This window comes from Lepidochelys olivacea, assembly GCF_965140295.1.
Source record: "Lepidochelys olivacea isolate rLepOli2 genome assembly, chromosome: 24".
Classification (NCBI taxonomy): Eukaryota; Metazoa; Chordata; order Testudines; family Cheloniidae; genus Lepidochelys; species Lepidochelys olivacea.
The window spans coordinates 15,390,766-15,403,954 of NC_140434.1; the positions used below are offsets into that span (position 1 = coordinate 15,390,766).

The 13,189-nt window shown below is 67.2% G+C and overlaps 1 protein-coding gene across 2 annotated transcripts; it reads left to right on the plus strand.

The window, feature by feature from the left end:
* Nucleotides 1-95: 95 nt before the first annotated feature.
* LOC311512775 (beta-1,4-galactosyltransferase 3-like) lies at nt 96-12,901 on the plus strand. Of its 2 annotated transcripts, none has more exons than XM_084614137.1 (8): nt 96-222; nt 5,800-5,888; nt 9,010-9,371; nt 9,723-9,958; nt 10,572-10,759; nt 11,319-11,441; nt 11,790-11,894; nt 12,306-12,901. In XM_084614137.1, exons 3-8 carry the CDS (start codon nt 9,098-9,100, stop codon nt 12,454-12,456), a joined length of 1,077 nt encoding a protein of 358 aa, XP_084470263.1. In that variant the 5' UTR covers nt 96-222; nt 5,800-5,888; nt 9,010-9,097; the 3' UTR covers nt 12,457-12,901. The 2 variants fall into 2 exon arrangements, with proteins under 2 accessions (XP_084470263.1, XP_084470264.1); XM_084614138.1 differs by lacking the exon at nt 96-222 and adding an exon at nt 4,766-5,052.
* The last annotated feature ends 288 nt before the right edge of the window (nt 12,902-13,189 follow it).

A 13,189-nucleotide genomic window follows, 5' to 3' on the forward strand; every position in this document is an offset into this window, starting at 1 on the left:
CAGGTTGGTGTCTCCCCCTGTGGATGGTCTCTCCCCGCGCCCAGTTGGTCTCTCCGAGCCCGGCCCATGTCTGACGCGACGGCCAAGCCCCGCCCCCTCTCCCGGCCAATGGGAGCCCAGATTCCCCGGTGACGCGGGGAGGCCAGCCCCCGTCGGGGCAGGGAGGAGCGGGAGCGCGCAGCGGGCTAGTGCCCGGCCCGGCCGTCTGGAGACAGAGAGGGGGTGAGAGCCGGGCCCCGCCCCGCGCCCCACGGGGACCCCCCCCGCCCCTGCTCCCGGCGCCCCATGGAGACCCCCTCCCTTGTGCACCCCGGGGTACCCCCCACCCCTGCTCCCCGTGCCCCACGGGGAGCCCCTTCCCCTGCCCCCCCTTCCCCTGCCCCCCACGGGGACCCCCCTCTGCTGTGCACCCTGGGGTACCCCCCACCACTGCTTCCCCCAGCCCCGCCCCCCGCGGGGACCCCCCTCCCTTGTGCACCCCGGGGAGCCCCCCACCCCTGCTCCTCCCGCCCCGTGCCCCACGGGGACCCCCCCCGCCCCTGCTCCCGGCGCCCCATGGAGACCCCCTCCCTTGTGCACCCCGGGGTACCCCCCACCCCTGCTCCCCGTGCCCCACGGGGAGCCCCTTCCCCTGCCCCCCCTTCCCCTGCCCCCCACGGGGACCCCCCTCTGCTGTGCGCCCTGGGGTACCCCCCACCACTGCTTCCCCCAGCCCCGCCCCCCGCGGGGACCCCCCTCCCTTGTGCACCCCGGGGAGCCCCCCACCCCTGCTCCCCCTGCCCCACGGGGAGCCCCCACCCCTGCTCCTCCCGCCCCATGCCCCACGGGGACCCCCTCCCCCTGCTCTCCCTTCCCCTGCCCCCCACGGGGACCCCCCCTCTGCTGTGCACCCTGGGGTACCCCGCACCACTGCTTCCCCCAGCCCCGCCCCCCACGGGGACTCCCCTTCCCCTGTGCACCCGGGGTACCCTCCGCCCCTGCTCCCCCCAGCCCTCCCTGCCCCATGGGGACCCCCCATCTCTACCCCCTGATCCCCCCTCCCCTGTGCACCCCAGGGTACCCACCGCCCCTGCTCCCCCGGCCCCGTGCCTCATGGGTACCCCCCCTCCCCTGTGCACCCTGGGGTACCCCCCGCCCTGTGCCCCACGGGGACGCCTCCTCTGCTGTGCACCCTGGGGTACCCTCCGCCCCTGCTCCCCCCGCCTGCCCCGCTCTCCACCGGGAGCCCCCCTCCCCTGTGCACCCCGGGGTACCCCCCTGCCCTCCTCCCCCCAGCCCGCCATGCCCCCCACAGGGAGCCCCCTCCCCCATCTCCTCCACCTCCTCCCCTGTGCACCCCAGGGTACTCTCCAAGGAGAGCCCCTTCCCCCCCTCTCCTCCCCCTGCTCCCCCCTCCCCTGTGCACCCCGGGGTACACTCTGTCACTGCTCCCCCCAGCTCTCCCTGCCTCCCATGGGGAGCCCCCCTCCCCTGTGCACCCCGGGGTACCCCCTGCTCCCCCCAGCCCACCCCGTGCCCCATGGGGAGCCCCCTCCCCTGTGCACCCCGGGGTGCAGCCCGCCCTTGCTCCACCCAGCCTGTCCCACGGGGAGCCCCCTCCCCCGTCTCCTCCCCCTACTCCCCCCTCCCCTGTGCACCCCTGGGGCACCCTCCATCCCTGCTCCTCCCACCCCGCCCCGTGCCCCATGGGGAACCCCCTTCTCCTGTGCATCCCCAGAGTACTCCCCACCCCTGCTCCCCCTAGCCTGCCCCTCCGCCCATGGGGAGCCCCCCTCCCCTGTGCACCCTGGGGTACCCCGCCCCTGCTCCCCCCAGCCTGCCCCGCCCCCTCATCTTCTCCCCCTGCTGCTCCCTTCCCTGGGCACCCCTGGGGTACTCCCCCTCCCCCGCCTGCCCCCTATGGGGAGCGCCCATCACTGCATCCTCCCCTGTGCATCCCAGAGCATCCCCGCACCGCCCATCTCCTCCCCCTGCTGATCCCTCCCCTGTGCACCCCGGGGTACCCCTGCTCCCTACGGTCTGCCCCCCATGGGGAGCCCCCTCCCCTGTGCATGCCCAGGGTACCTCCCACCCCTACTCCCCCCCCGCCTGTCCCCCATGGGCAGCACCTGCTCTCCCTACTCCCCCTCCTCTGTGCACCCCCAGAGTATGACCTGCCCCCCCATGGGAATGCGCACCGCCTCCCCTGTGTACCCTCTGGGTACCCCCCACCCCTCCTGGCCACTATGGGGAGTGCCCCTCGCCTGTTCAGCCTCGGGGTATCTCCCGCCCCCTGCTCTTCCCAGCCCATCCCCCACATGGATCGTCCCCTCCCCTATGGGAGTATGGGGGGGGGGGCACGCTTACCCCCACCAGGGGAAGGGTGATGAGCTGGGGTGCTCCTCAAACCCCGTGAGCGTAGCGTTCGGCTCTGCCCCATGGGGCTCCACGTGCCAGCCCTGCCCCCGTGCCTGTTGGAGGGGCCGGATCAGCCCTTTGGGCCCCTCTGGCTGGTCTCTTGCCCCCTCCCTGCCCCCCTGGGTCAGACCGCACGTCTAGGCGGTTTCTCACCCGCTCCGGGGCCCCTCCAGCCTGCTGCCCCTGTCCTCTCGGGCTGGGCAGAGAGCGCAGGTCCAGGAAGCATGGCGGTGTCTGGTGGGTGGCACTGGGGGTCTCCGGGTGGCAGGGGAGATGCTCGCCCAGCCCTTGAGGTGCTGAGCTACTAGATTCGCAGTCCTGGCACCCCTGCTTCTGACCCACTTGACCCCCACTCCCCTCTCAGAGCTAGGATGGAACCCAGGAGTCCTGGTTCCCAGTTCTCCTGCTTTAACCCACTAGATCCCACTCTCCTTCCAGAGCTGGGTCCATCTAGGGCCCAGTCCCACCCACCTAGCAGGAGGCAGTGCTGGCTGTTCCACTAGAAGCTGCCAAGCCCCTTGTTCTTTAGCAGCCTGTGGAACTCACTGCCACTGGAAATCCCTGAGGCCAGAAACGAAGCGACTCTCCAAACGGCCAGCGCCATGTGCACAGGGGGTTTTATTCCTTCCTGACCCAGTTTCATCCACAGACGCTGCTGGATGCCAGCAGTACCCAATTCTGGCATCTCCCTCCCGGTGACTGCCAGGCCACGCAGGTCTCAGGAGCTCCTCAGAACTCCTGGGTTCTGTCCCCAGCTCTGGGAGGGGGAATGGGATCTAATGGCTAGGGTGGGGGGCGGAGGGGAAGTCAGGACGCCTGGGTTCTGTCCCTCTCGCTGGGAGGGGAGTGGGTCTGGTGGTTTAGAGCGGGGACGGATGAAGCTTGAAGTGTCCCAGCGTGCAGTGAGCTGGTTCTTCAGTTTGTTGGGTCGGTTCTTCAGCCTGTTGGGCCGAGATTTTTGCAGCGGAGCTTCCACTGGCCTCTGCTTTTTGCCAGCGCTTTCGGGGCGACGTCTCCCTCTGTGCGCGGCGGGGTGAGGCCAGCGCTGCGCCTGGTGCTGGGGGGGTGCTCGTTGACAGGGGTGGAGGAGAGACCCCGAGATGATCGCGGGGCAGGAGAAGAGGCCTGGTAGCGAGCCGTCGCAGCGAGGAGGGAGCAGCGATGGTCAGGGTGTGGGGAGGAAATGGGAGGCACTATGGGGCCGAGTCGGGAGCTGGCGGGACCCCCGGTGTTGCCGCACCACTTCCCTTAATAAAGCTGCCAGAGAGCTCAGCGCTTTATGCAAGAGGGGAAGAAGAGTTATCCCTGCCTGATGGCTGGGGAAACTGAGGCACGGAGCGGGGGAGTGGCTTGGCCTTGCTCACCCAGCTTCCCTCCCTCCCCCACATTCCGCCCCATGCCAGCACTGCCCCCCACACACTGGTCTGTCTCACCCTCCGAGCACTGGTTCTCCCTCCCCAGGGCTAGCTCAGCACCGTCGTGACCTCCCATCTCCAGCTGAGGGTCCCGGGACTCCCCCCATGCACCCCGTGGGCACCCATTCGCCGGGCGGGTGCTGTGTCTGGGCGTGGACCTGGCTCTGTTTCCGAAAGGGCCTGTGTCACGCTGTTGGCTTGCGCCTAGCTCGATGCCCATCTTCCAGCTGGCTCTGTGCCCTCCTGGGTGCAATCCCCATGCGGCGCCCAGCTGCCCAGGTCCCGCTGGCTGTTAATGTGCCATTGTCTGGCTACGGAGCCTGCTGGCGGCTGGCTGGAGCAGAGTCGGTGGAGCAGAACCCATCCCTGCCCTGGGGATGGATCGGGGCCGGCGCACACTAGAGGGGAAAGGGCCCCATTCCAACCCCCTGAGCCAGCCAGTCCCCTGGCCTGGGGCCAGATTGGGGTCCTGGCGCTGGCCTGGCCGGGGTCCTGGCTGGCCTCGCTGTGCGGAATGGTGCCAAGGGCCATGTTGTTGTTGGCTCATCCCCCTGATGTCAGGTCTGCGCACGGCCAGCGCTTGTGTAAATGCCACATTAGTGCCGGTGCACGGGGGAGTCAGCTGAGCTACCTGGGGGTGCTCAAAGAGGTCACCCATGGGGCAAAATATGGGCTAGCGAGTTAGAAGTGGTGGGGCTGGGAGCCTCGATTCCTGGGTTCTTTTCCCGGCTTTGCAAGGGGAGTGGGGTCTAGTAGTTAGATCGCGGCGGCTGGGAACTAGGACTCCTGGGTTCTATCCCTGTCTCGCATGCCCATTCCTTCCCTGCAGACTTGCAGCCCTTCCTGGGGTGGAGCCGGCTCGGGAAGGGGGGTTGATGTGTCGGAGGGGAGAGACGTTGGCTTGTTTCACCTTGCGGCTTCGTTGGTATGTGGCTGAGGAGCCGGGCACAGCTGGTTCCGTACACAGACGGAGTTTGAGCAACCTTGGACTTTGATCCTTCCCTGTGTTTCTCCTCTGGGCACGTCACTGTCCCAAAACCGCAGCGTAGAACAAAGAGAGGCCGGGCTGCACCAGGACACGAAAACTTGCTGGTCCTGCCCTGGTGACGTAAATCCAGCTCTGCGGGGTAAAGGGCTCTCCGCTTCCTGTCCGAGATTGCAGGTCACTGGGTTCCCCAGCTGCCCCACCCCAGAAGTGGCTGCATCTCAACACTGGGCGAGCCGTCCCCCTGTGACCTAGGTAACCCAGACAGGAACTGAAAGGTGCCAGATCTTGCTTTCTTCCTCTAGCAGCTGGCTGATGGCTGCTGGGGGGGTGGGGTCTGTGCACATGCCTCACTCTGTGAGGAAGGGGCGTCTGGCGGGCACCCTGTGATGGGGTTTGCTGCTTTCCAAGCCTCGGGGCCCTTTAAGACGGATGAGGAGTGACTGCCTGGCAACCCCTGGTTGTCTAAGCAACAGCACTCTGGCTTGCCCAGCAACTGGGGGGGGGGAGGGAGGGGGGGTGCTGAGTCCACCAGGCTCTGTGCCTGCCCCCTGGGGTCCAGGCCGGGTCTCTGGGGCCCTGGCATGTCCCATGCCCACCTTGGTGTGAGAGCCCGGGTGCCCTGGCATCTCACGGTATGCAGGGCTGGGGTCCAGGTCATGACATGGAGCTGGGGGCTCAAGTAGGGGGTGCCGTGCTGCAGGGAATGGGGCAGCTGTGGGGGCTCATTTTCTTTTCCCTTAGGAAGCCCAGTTTCCCCAACCCCTGCCCCATTTCCCCTTGGACGTTTTTCTCCTTAACAACCTGGCGCAGCGGTGCTGGGGCAGTGGCCAGGTGCTGCACTCTCCCCCAGAGGTGGCTGCCTTTCAGTGCTAGGTAAAGCGGTGGGATGGAAAAAGGGGGTGGATCTTTTGTCTCAGTCCCTAGTCCACTCCCCTGCCCACCTTCCCTGTTTTATCCTTCCTGCTTCCTCTCACGCTCTCCTCCTCTTCCTCCCCCTAGGCGCACCAGGGAGCCTGGAGCCCCAAGCCAGCTGCAGGGAGTGAGAGCCGTCCCGGCGGAGCTGGCTGGGGGGCGCTGCCCATCTCGAGGTAGGTACCCCGGATTTCTCTCCCTCGGGCTGGGGGACCCCAGGCTCTGGAGCAAACTTGGGGGTTGGGACACGGGGCCTTTGCCCTGTATGGGGTACTGGCTCTGTTCCAGCCCCATGGAGGTGGGGTTGGGGAGTCCCTGGACCCCTCCTGCCCTGGCGTGGGCAGAGTTTGGGCACCAGCATCAGTCCGGAATCCGGATCAGAGCAGCCAGGCCCTGGAATTTCAGAAGGCTGGTCAAGCCGGAGAAACCAGTTCCCAGACCTAGGGAGCGGGGGCAGGGGACACCATGGTGGGTGGGGGCTGGGAGCCAAGACACCTGGGTTCTATCCCTGGGTGAGGGGAGTGAGGTCAAGTGGGTAGAGCCGGGGAGGGTGGGGCTGGGAGCCAGGACGCCTGGGTTCCCTTGGTGTTGTTGGCCCTGTGGCTGGAATGATCCCCTCCCCCTAACAGCAGGAGGCCCAGGGACAAAGGGTTCCTGCGAAGTATGTGAAACATGCAGCCCCTGACACATGAAAGCGGCTGCCGCCCAGCTCCGTCAGGGCCTGGAGGCTGAGCTAGGTACAGCTGAGTCCCCGAGCACCCCACGGCCAGGACCCAACCGGGCCAGCCTCAGTGCTAACCAGCGCATCCCCGTCCCAGAGCAGGGGATAGAACCCAGGAGTCCTGCCTTCCAGCCCCCCCCCGCCACCCCACCCCACTCCACTCCACTCCCAGAGCTGGGATAGAACCCAGGAGTCCCGGCTGGCTCCCAGCTGTCTGGCCGGGAGTGGCAGGGAACCTGTGAGGGGGGGCGGGGGGCGGGGGCCGGATCTGTTCCTGGAGACACTTGTTGAGCCAGGGGCTGGCTGGCTTTTGTCTTCCCTGATTTCCCAATTCCTGCCAAGCCTCCTGCAGCGGCTGGCTCACACCTCAGGCAGGTGAGGTTGTGAGAGAGAGTCCAGGACGCCTGGGTTCTTTGCCAGGCACTGGGAGGTGAGTGGAGGCTCAGGGGCTAGAGTAGGGGGGCCTGGGAGTCAGTCCTCTTGTGTTCTCTCCCCTGCTCTGGGAGGGAAGAGGGTCTAGGGGGCTAGAGCAGGGGGGCTGGGAGCCAGGACTCCTGGGTTCTCTCCCCTGCTCTGGGAGGGAAGAGGGTCTAGGGGGCTAGAGCAGGGGGGGCTGGGAGCCAGGACTCCTGGGTTCTCTCCCCTGCTCTGAGAGGGAAGAGGGTCTAGGGGGCTAGAGCAGGGGGGGCTGGGAGCCAGGACTCCTGGGTTCTCTCCCCTGCTCTGGGAGGGAAGAGGGTCTAGGGGGCTAGAGCAGGGGGGGCTGGGAGCCAGGACTCCTGGGTTCTCTCCCCTGCTCTGAGAGGGAAGAGGGTCTAGGGGGCTAGAGCAGGGGGGCTGGGAGCCAGGACTCCTGGGTTCTCTCCCCTGCTCTGGGAGGGAAGAGGGTCTAGGGGGCTAGAGCAGGGGGGCTGGGAGCCAGGACTCCTGGGTTCTCTCCCCTGCTCTGGGAGGGAAGAGGGTCTAGGGGGCTAGAGCAGGGGGGGCTGGGAGCCAGGACTCCTGGGTTCTCTCCCCTGCTCTGGGAGGGAAGAGGGTCTAGGGGGCTAGAGCAGGGGGGGCTGGGAGCCAGGACTCCTGGGTTCTCTCCCCTGCTCTGGGAGGGAAGAGGGTCTAGGGGGCTAGAGCAGGGGGGGCTGGGAGCCAGGACTCCTGGGTTCTCTCCCCTGCTCTGGGAGGGAAGAGGGTCTAGGGGGCTAGAGCAGGGGGGCTGGGAGCCAGGACTCCTGGGTTCTCTCCCCTGCTCTGGGAGGGAAGAGGGTCTAGGGGGCTAGAGCAGGGGGGGCTGGGAGCCAGGACTCCTGGGTTCTCTCCCCTGCTCTGAGAGGGAAGAGGGTCTAGGGGGCTAGAGCAGGGGGGGCTGGGAGCCAGGACTCCTGGGTTCTCTCCCCTGCTCTGGGAGGGAAGAGGGTCTAGGGGGCTAGAGCAGGGGGGGCTGGGAGCCAGGACTCCTGGGTTCTCTCCCCTGCTCTGAGAGGGAAGAGGGTCTAGGGGGCTAGAGCAGGGGGGCTGGGAGCCAGGACTCCTGGGTTCTCTCCCCTGCTCTGGGAGGGAAGAGGGTCTAGGGGGCTAGAGCAGGGGGGCTGGGAGCCAGGACTCCTGGGTTCTCTCCCCTGCTCTGGGAGGGAAGAGGGTCTAGGGGGCTAGAGCAGGGGGGGCTGGGAGCCAGGACTCCTGGGTTCTCTCCCCTGCTCTGGGAGGGAAGAGGGTCTAGGGGGCTAGAGCAGGGGGGGCTGGGAGCCAGGACTCCTGGGTTCTCTCCCCTGCTCTGGGAGGGAAGAGGGTCTAGGGGGCTAGAGCAGGGGGGGCTGGGAGCCAGGACTCCTGGGTTCTCTCCCCTGCTCTGGGAGGGAAGAGGGTCTAGGGGGCTAGAGCAGGGGGGCTGGGAGCCAGGACTCCTGGGTTCTCTCCCCTGCTCTGGGAGGGAAGAGGGTCTAGGGGGCTAGAGCAGGGGGGCTGGGAGCCAGGACTCCTGGGTTCTCTCCCCTGCTCTGGGAGGGAAGAGGGTCTAGGGGGCTAGAGCAGGGGGGGCTGGGAGCCAGGACTCCTGGGTTCTCTCCCCTGCTCTGGGAGGGAAGAGGGTCTAGGGGGCTAGAGCAGGGGGGGCTGGGAGCCAGGACTCCTGGGTTCTCTCCCCTGCTCTGGGAGGGAAGAGGGTCTAGGGGGCTAGAGCAGGGGGGGCTGGGAGCCAGGACTCCTGGGTTCTCTCCCCTGCTCTGGGAGGGAAGAGGGTCTAGGGGGCTAGAGCAGGGGGGCTGGGAGCCAGGACTCCTGGGTTCTCTCCCCTGCTCTGGGAGGGAAGAGGGTCTAGGGGGCTAGAGCAGGGGGGCTGGGAGCCAGGACTCCTGGGTTCTCTCCCCTGCTCTGGGAGGGAAGAGGGTCTAGGGGGCTAGAGCAGGGGGGGCTGGGAGCCAGGACTCCTGGGTTCTCTCCCCTGCTCTGGGAGGGAAGAGGGTCTAGGGGGCTAGAGCAGGGGGGGCTGGGAGCCAGGACTCCTGGGTTCTCTCCCCAACTCTTGGGGAGCAGTGGGGTTGGTTTACAGGTGGCACAGGGGCTCATGTACCTCCCCCCCCCAGGTCTGTCCCCAGGAGGGCGAGCCACAGCCGTCCCCGCCCGGGCCCTGCCCACCCGCCGGCCATGGCTAGATGATCCCGGCCCCGCGCCATGCTGCAGTCCCGCGGCCGGTACCTGCTGCTCCTGCTGGGGGTGCAGCTCGTGGTGATGGCGCTGCTCTACCATGAGGGCTACCGCCGGCGGGTCGCCTACTTCCTGGGCATCTTCTACAAAGGGGGGGCCCCGGCCGGGCCTGGGGGGCCGCGGGGCGCCGCCCACAACGCCTCGCTGCCCGGCGATGTCTACGCCAACCTCAGCCTCATCGCCCGGCCCCCGCTGCGTCCCGAGGAACTGCCCTACTGCCCTGAGACCTCCCCGTTCCTAGGTAAGGGGCGCCCGGAGCCCTGGGTCCTAGCCCTGGCTTCGGGGGGGGGGGGTGCTGGGGTCAGGACAGCTGGGTTCTATCCCATCTGGGAGGGGAGTGGGGTTTAGTGGGTAGAGCGGGGGGGTTGGAGGCAGGACTCCTGGGTTCTCTCGCTGGCTCTGTCGGGGGAGTGGGGTCTAGTGGTGAGATCTGGGAGCCAAGGACTCCTGAGTTTTGTCCCTGGCTGTGGGAGTGGGGCAGAGATTTGGGGGCTCACACGGATTTGAAGCCTCTCTGTGGGTATGGGGGCGGCCCCCCCAGAGCTGTGAACCCCAAGTTTCCTGGGGCTCAGGCGTTTGTTCTGCCCTGCAGGGGGCCCGATCCGGGTGACCTTCCCCCCAGGGCTGACCCTGGAGGAGATTGTCCGCAAGAACCCCTATGTGAGGGCCGGGGGCAGGTACCAGCCCCCCGACTGCGACCCCCTGCACCGCACGGCCGTCATCATCCCCCACCGCAACCGGGAACAGCACCTGCGCTATCTTCTCTACTTCCTGCACCCCTTTCTCCAGCGCCAGCAGCTCGCCTACGGCATCTACATCATCCACCAGGTGCCCCGGACGCTGGGATCCGGGGGGGTCGGCTCTTTGGGGTTAGAGCGGGGCGGCTGGGAGCCAGGACTTCTGGGTTCTATCCCGGCCCTGGGAGAGGAGGGGGGTCTAGTGGTTAGAGCAGGGAGGCTGGGAGCCAGGACTCCTGGGTTCTATCCCAGCTTGGGGAGGGTAGTGGGGTATACAGCTTAGAGCAGGGGGGTTGGCAGCCAGGTCTCCAGGGTTTTATCTTGGCTTGGGGCAGGGAGAGGTTAGAGCAGGGGGGCTGGGAGCCAGGATTTCTGGATTCTATCCCGGCTGGGGGGTGGGGGGAGTAGTGGGGTATACAGCTTAGAGCAGGGGGGCTGGGAGCCAGGTCTCCAGGGTTCTATCCTGGCTTGGGGGCGGGGTAGTGGGGTATACAGGTTAGAGCAGGGGGGTCGGCAGCCCGGTCTCCAGAGTTTTATCCTGGCTTGGGGCGGTGGGGGGGGGATTAGTGGGTTATACAGGTTAGAGCAGGGGGGTTGGCAGCCAGGACTTCTGGGTTCTATCCTGGCTCTCGGAGGAGGGTGCGGGCTAGTGGTTAGAGCAGGGGGGGTTGGCGGTAACCCTCCATTGTCGTCCCACCCACCAGGCAGGGAACTACACCTTTAACCGGGCCAAGCTGCTGAATGTGGGGTTCAAGGAGGCGATGAAAGATGAGGACTGGGACTGCATGTTCTTCCATGACGTTGACCTCATCCCCGAGGACGACCGCAACCTGTACACCTGTGACCGCTTCCCCAAGCACGCCTCCGTCGCCATGGACAAGTTCGGATACAAGTGGGTCCCCGCGCCCTCCTCCATGCTGGGTGAAGGGTGCCCAGATAACCAGCCCGCCACGTCTTCACGCCGGGCGAGGGATCCCCTGGATAACCAGCCCCTGCACCCCACCCCAGAGGTGGCTGCCTCTCCATGCTGGGCGAGGGGTCCCTGAATAAGCACGCCCTGCCCCAGAGGTGGCTGCATCTCCATGGTGGGTGAGGGGTGCCCAGATAACCAGCCCGCCATGTCTTCAGGTCGGGCGAGGGGTGCCCTAGATAACCAGCCCCCGAGCCCCACCCCAGAGGGGCCGCATCTTGCCAGGCACGGGGTTCCCGTATAACCAGAGCTCGTGCTCCACTCCAGAGGTGGCCACTGTCTCCATGCTGAGCGAGGGGTACCTGGATAACCAGCCCCTGGTGTCCCGCCCCAGAGGGGCCACATGTCTGCGTCGGGGTCCCTTTATAACCAGCCCCCGTGCCCCAGGTGGGCTGCATCTCTGGCAAGTGTGATTGACCGCCTGGATTCCCCTCCCCGCCCCATCACTGCCCCTGCTGACGCTGCCCTCTCTTCCCGGTAGGTTGCCCTACAAGACCTACTTTGGGGGGGTGTCGGCTTTGACCCCGGAGCAGTACATGAAGATGAACGGTTTCCCCAACAACTACTGGGGCTGGGGGGGCGAAGATGATGACATTGCTGTGAGGTAGGGGGCGGGGCCGTGGGCGAGGGGGCGGGGCCGTGGGCAGCCTCACAGCCAATCACCCCTTTGGGTTTTCCCACCCAGGGTGCGTGCGGTGGGGTGGGGTGAGGATTCTCATGTGACACCTGCTGGGCTAGCCCAGGGTTATGGGAGGGGGCCACGCAGTCTCTTCTACAGGTGGGGAAACCAAGGCACGTGAGCAGCACAGCCGGGGAGAGAACCCAGGAGTCCTGGCTCCCAGCCCCTCTGCCACGAGGCTGGATGGGCCTGCGGGTGTGATGGGCGGGGCGGATGACAGGATGCCAGGCTAGATGGACCTGTGTTTTTTAACCCTGCCTCCCCTCCCCCCAGGGTGGCGCTGAGTGGGATGCTGATCTCCCGGCCCTCCATCCGGCATGGCCGCTACCGCATGATCAAACACGGCCATGACAAGGGCAACGAGCAGAACCCCAGGAGGTGATGGGGGGAGGGGAACGGTGGGGGGGGAGGGATCCCCTCAGTGGGAGAGGGGAGTGGTGTGAGGAGTTCAGGGGGATCCTGGCAGCGGGGGAGGGGAGCAGCGGGGGAGGGGAATGGGGCGGGGCTTGATGGGTGGTGGGGGGGATCCTGGCGGCGGGGGAGGGGAATGGAGCGGGGCTTGACGGGGGGGGGGTCCTGGCTGCGGGGGGAGGGGAATGGGGCGGGGCTTGATGGGTGGTGGGGGGGGGTCCTGGCCGTGGGGGGAGGGGAATGGGGCGGGGCTTGGCGGGTGGCGGGGGGGCGGTCGCGCCGGGGGAGGAGATCCGGTGGGGAATTGGGCAGCATCCCGGCAGTGGGCAGGATGGGGGGGGGGTCCTTGTCCAGCTAACCCCCGCCCCCCCCCCCCAGGTTTAACCTGCTGGCCAAGACGCGACGGACCTGGCGCCAGGACGGCATGAACACCCTGGAGTACCAGCTGCTGGCCAAGGAGCACCTGCCCCTCTACACCAACATCACCGCTGCCATCGGCACCGAGAAGGGCCTGCGCCGCCCCACGTGACCTCTCCGCCCGCAGGGGGGCCGGGACTTGGGGGGGCGTGGCTGGCCCCCATTCCCCCCGATCCACCCTGGACTGAGCAACCAAAGATGCCCAGCTGGAGGGGGTGGGGCCTTGGGCTGGAGCTGCTGGGGGGAGGGGGAGGGATTGGGCTCATGAGCTGAGGCAGGGGATGTGGGGTAGAGCGGGGCCCTGATTGGGGGCCCCCAAGCTGGTGGGGGCCCTGTCAGGGGATGGGGCCCCTGATGCCCCTGCTGTTGGGCGAGGGGGGAGGGAGTCAGGGCCTGACTCCCCCCAGAGCCATTCGCCAGGGCTGGTTTTTTATACAGATGTCTCTTGGGGGGGCGGGGTTTGTCTCTTGGGGGGCAGGGTTTGCTGTCCTGCCCACAGAGGGGGCTGCCCCCCTTTGCACAGACTTTCTTATTAAAGTGCAATTTATTTTACTGCAGCCGTGTTCCCCTCCCCCCAGCCTTGTTTGTTCTTGGGCGGGAGAGGGGGACATGGGCCATGGGCAGGGCCGGGCCACCTGGCTGCTGTGGGGGGCCACCGGCCACGCTGGGCCCATGGGGAAGGGGATGCATTGGCCTTGCCACAGGGCTGCCAGCACATGTGTCCCTCTGCTCTACCCCCAGGGGCTCCCCAGAAAGCCGGGCCCCCAGTGCCCAGCTCCCTCCTGCAGCAGGGGGTCCCTGGGTCTGGTCCCCATGCAGCAATGAGAGTTGCTGGAGACCCCCTC

Bases quoted from the DNA above. Each gene is read 5' to 3' on its own strand.
- LOC311512775 (XM_084614137.1), top strand. From the start codon at position 9,098: ATGCTGCAGTCCCGCGGCCGGTACCTGCTGCTCCTGCTGGGGGTGCAG. The intron at 9,372-9,722 runs GTAAGGGGCGCC...TCTGCCCTGCAG, and splicing joins TGAGACCTCCCCGTTCCTAG to GGGGCCCGATCCGGGTGACC. The intron at 10,760-11,318 runs GTGGGTCCCCGC...TCTTCCCGGTAG, and splicing joins ATGGACAAGTTCGGATACAA to GTTGCCCTACAAGACCTACT.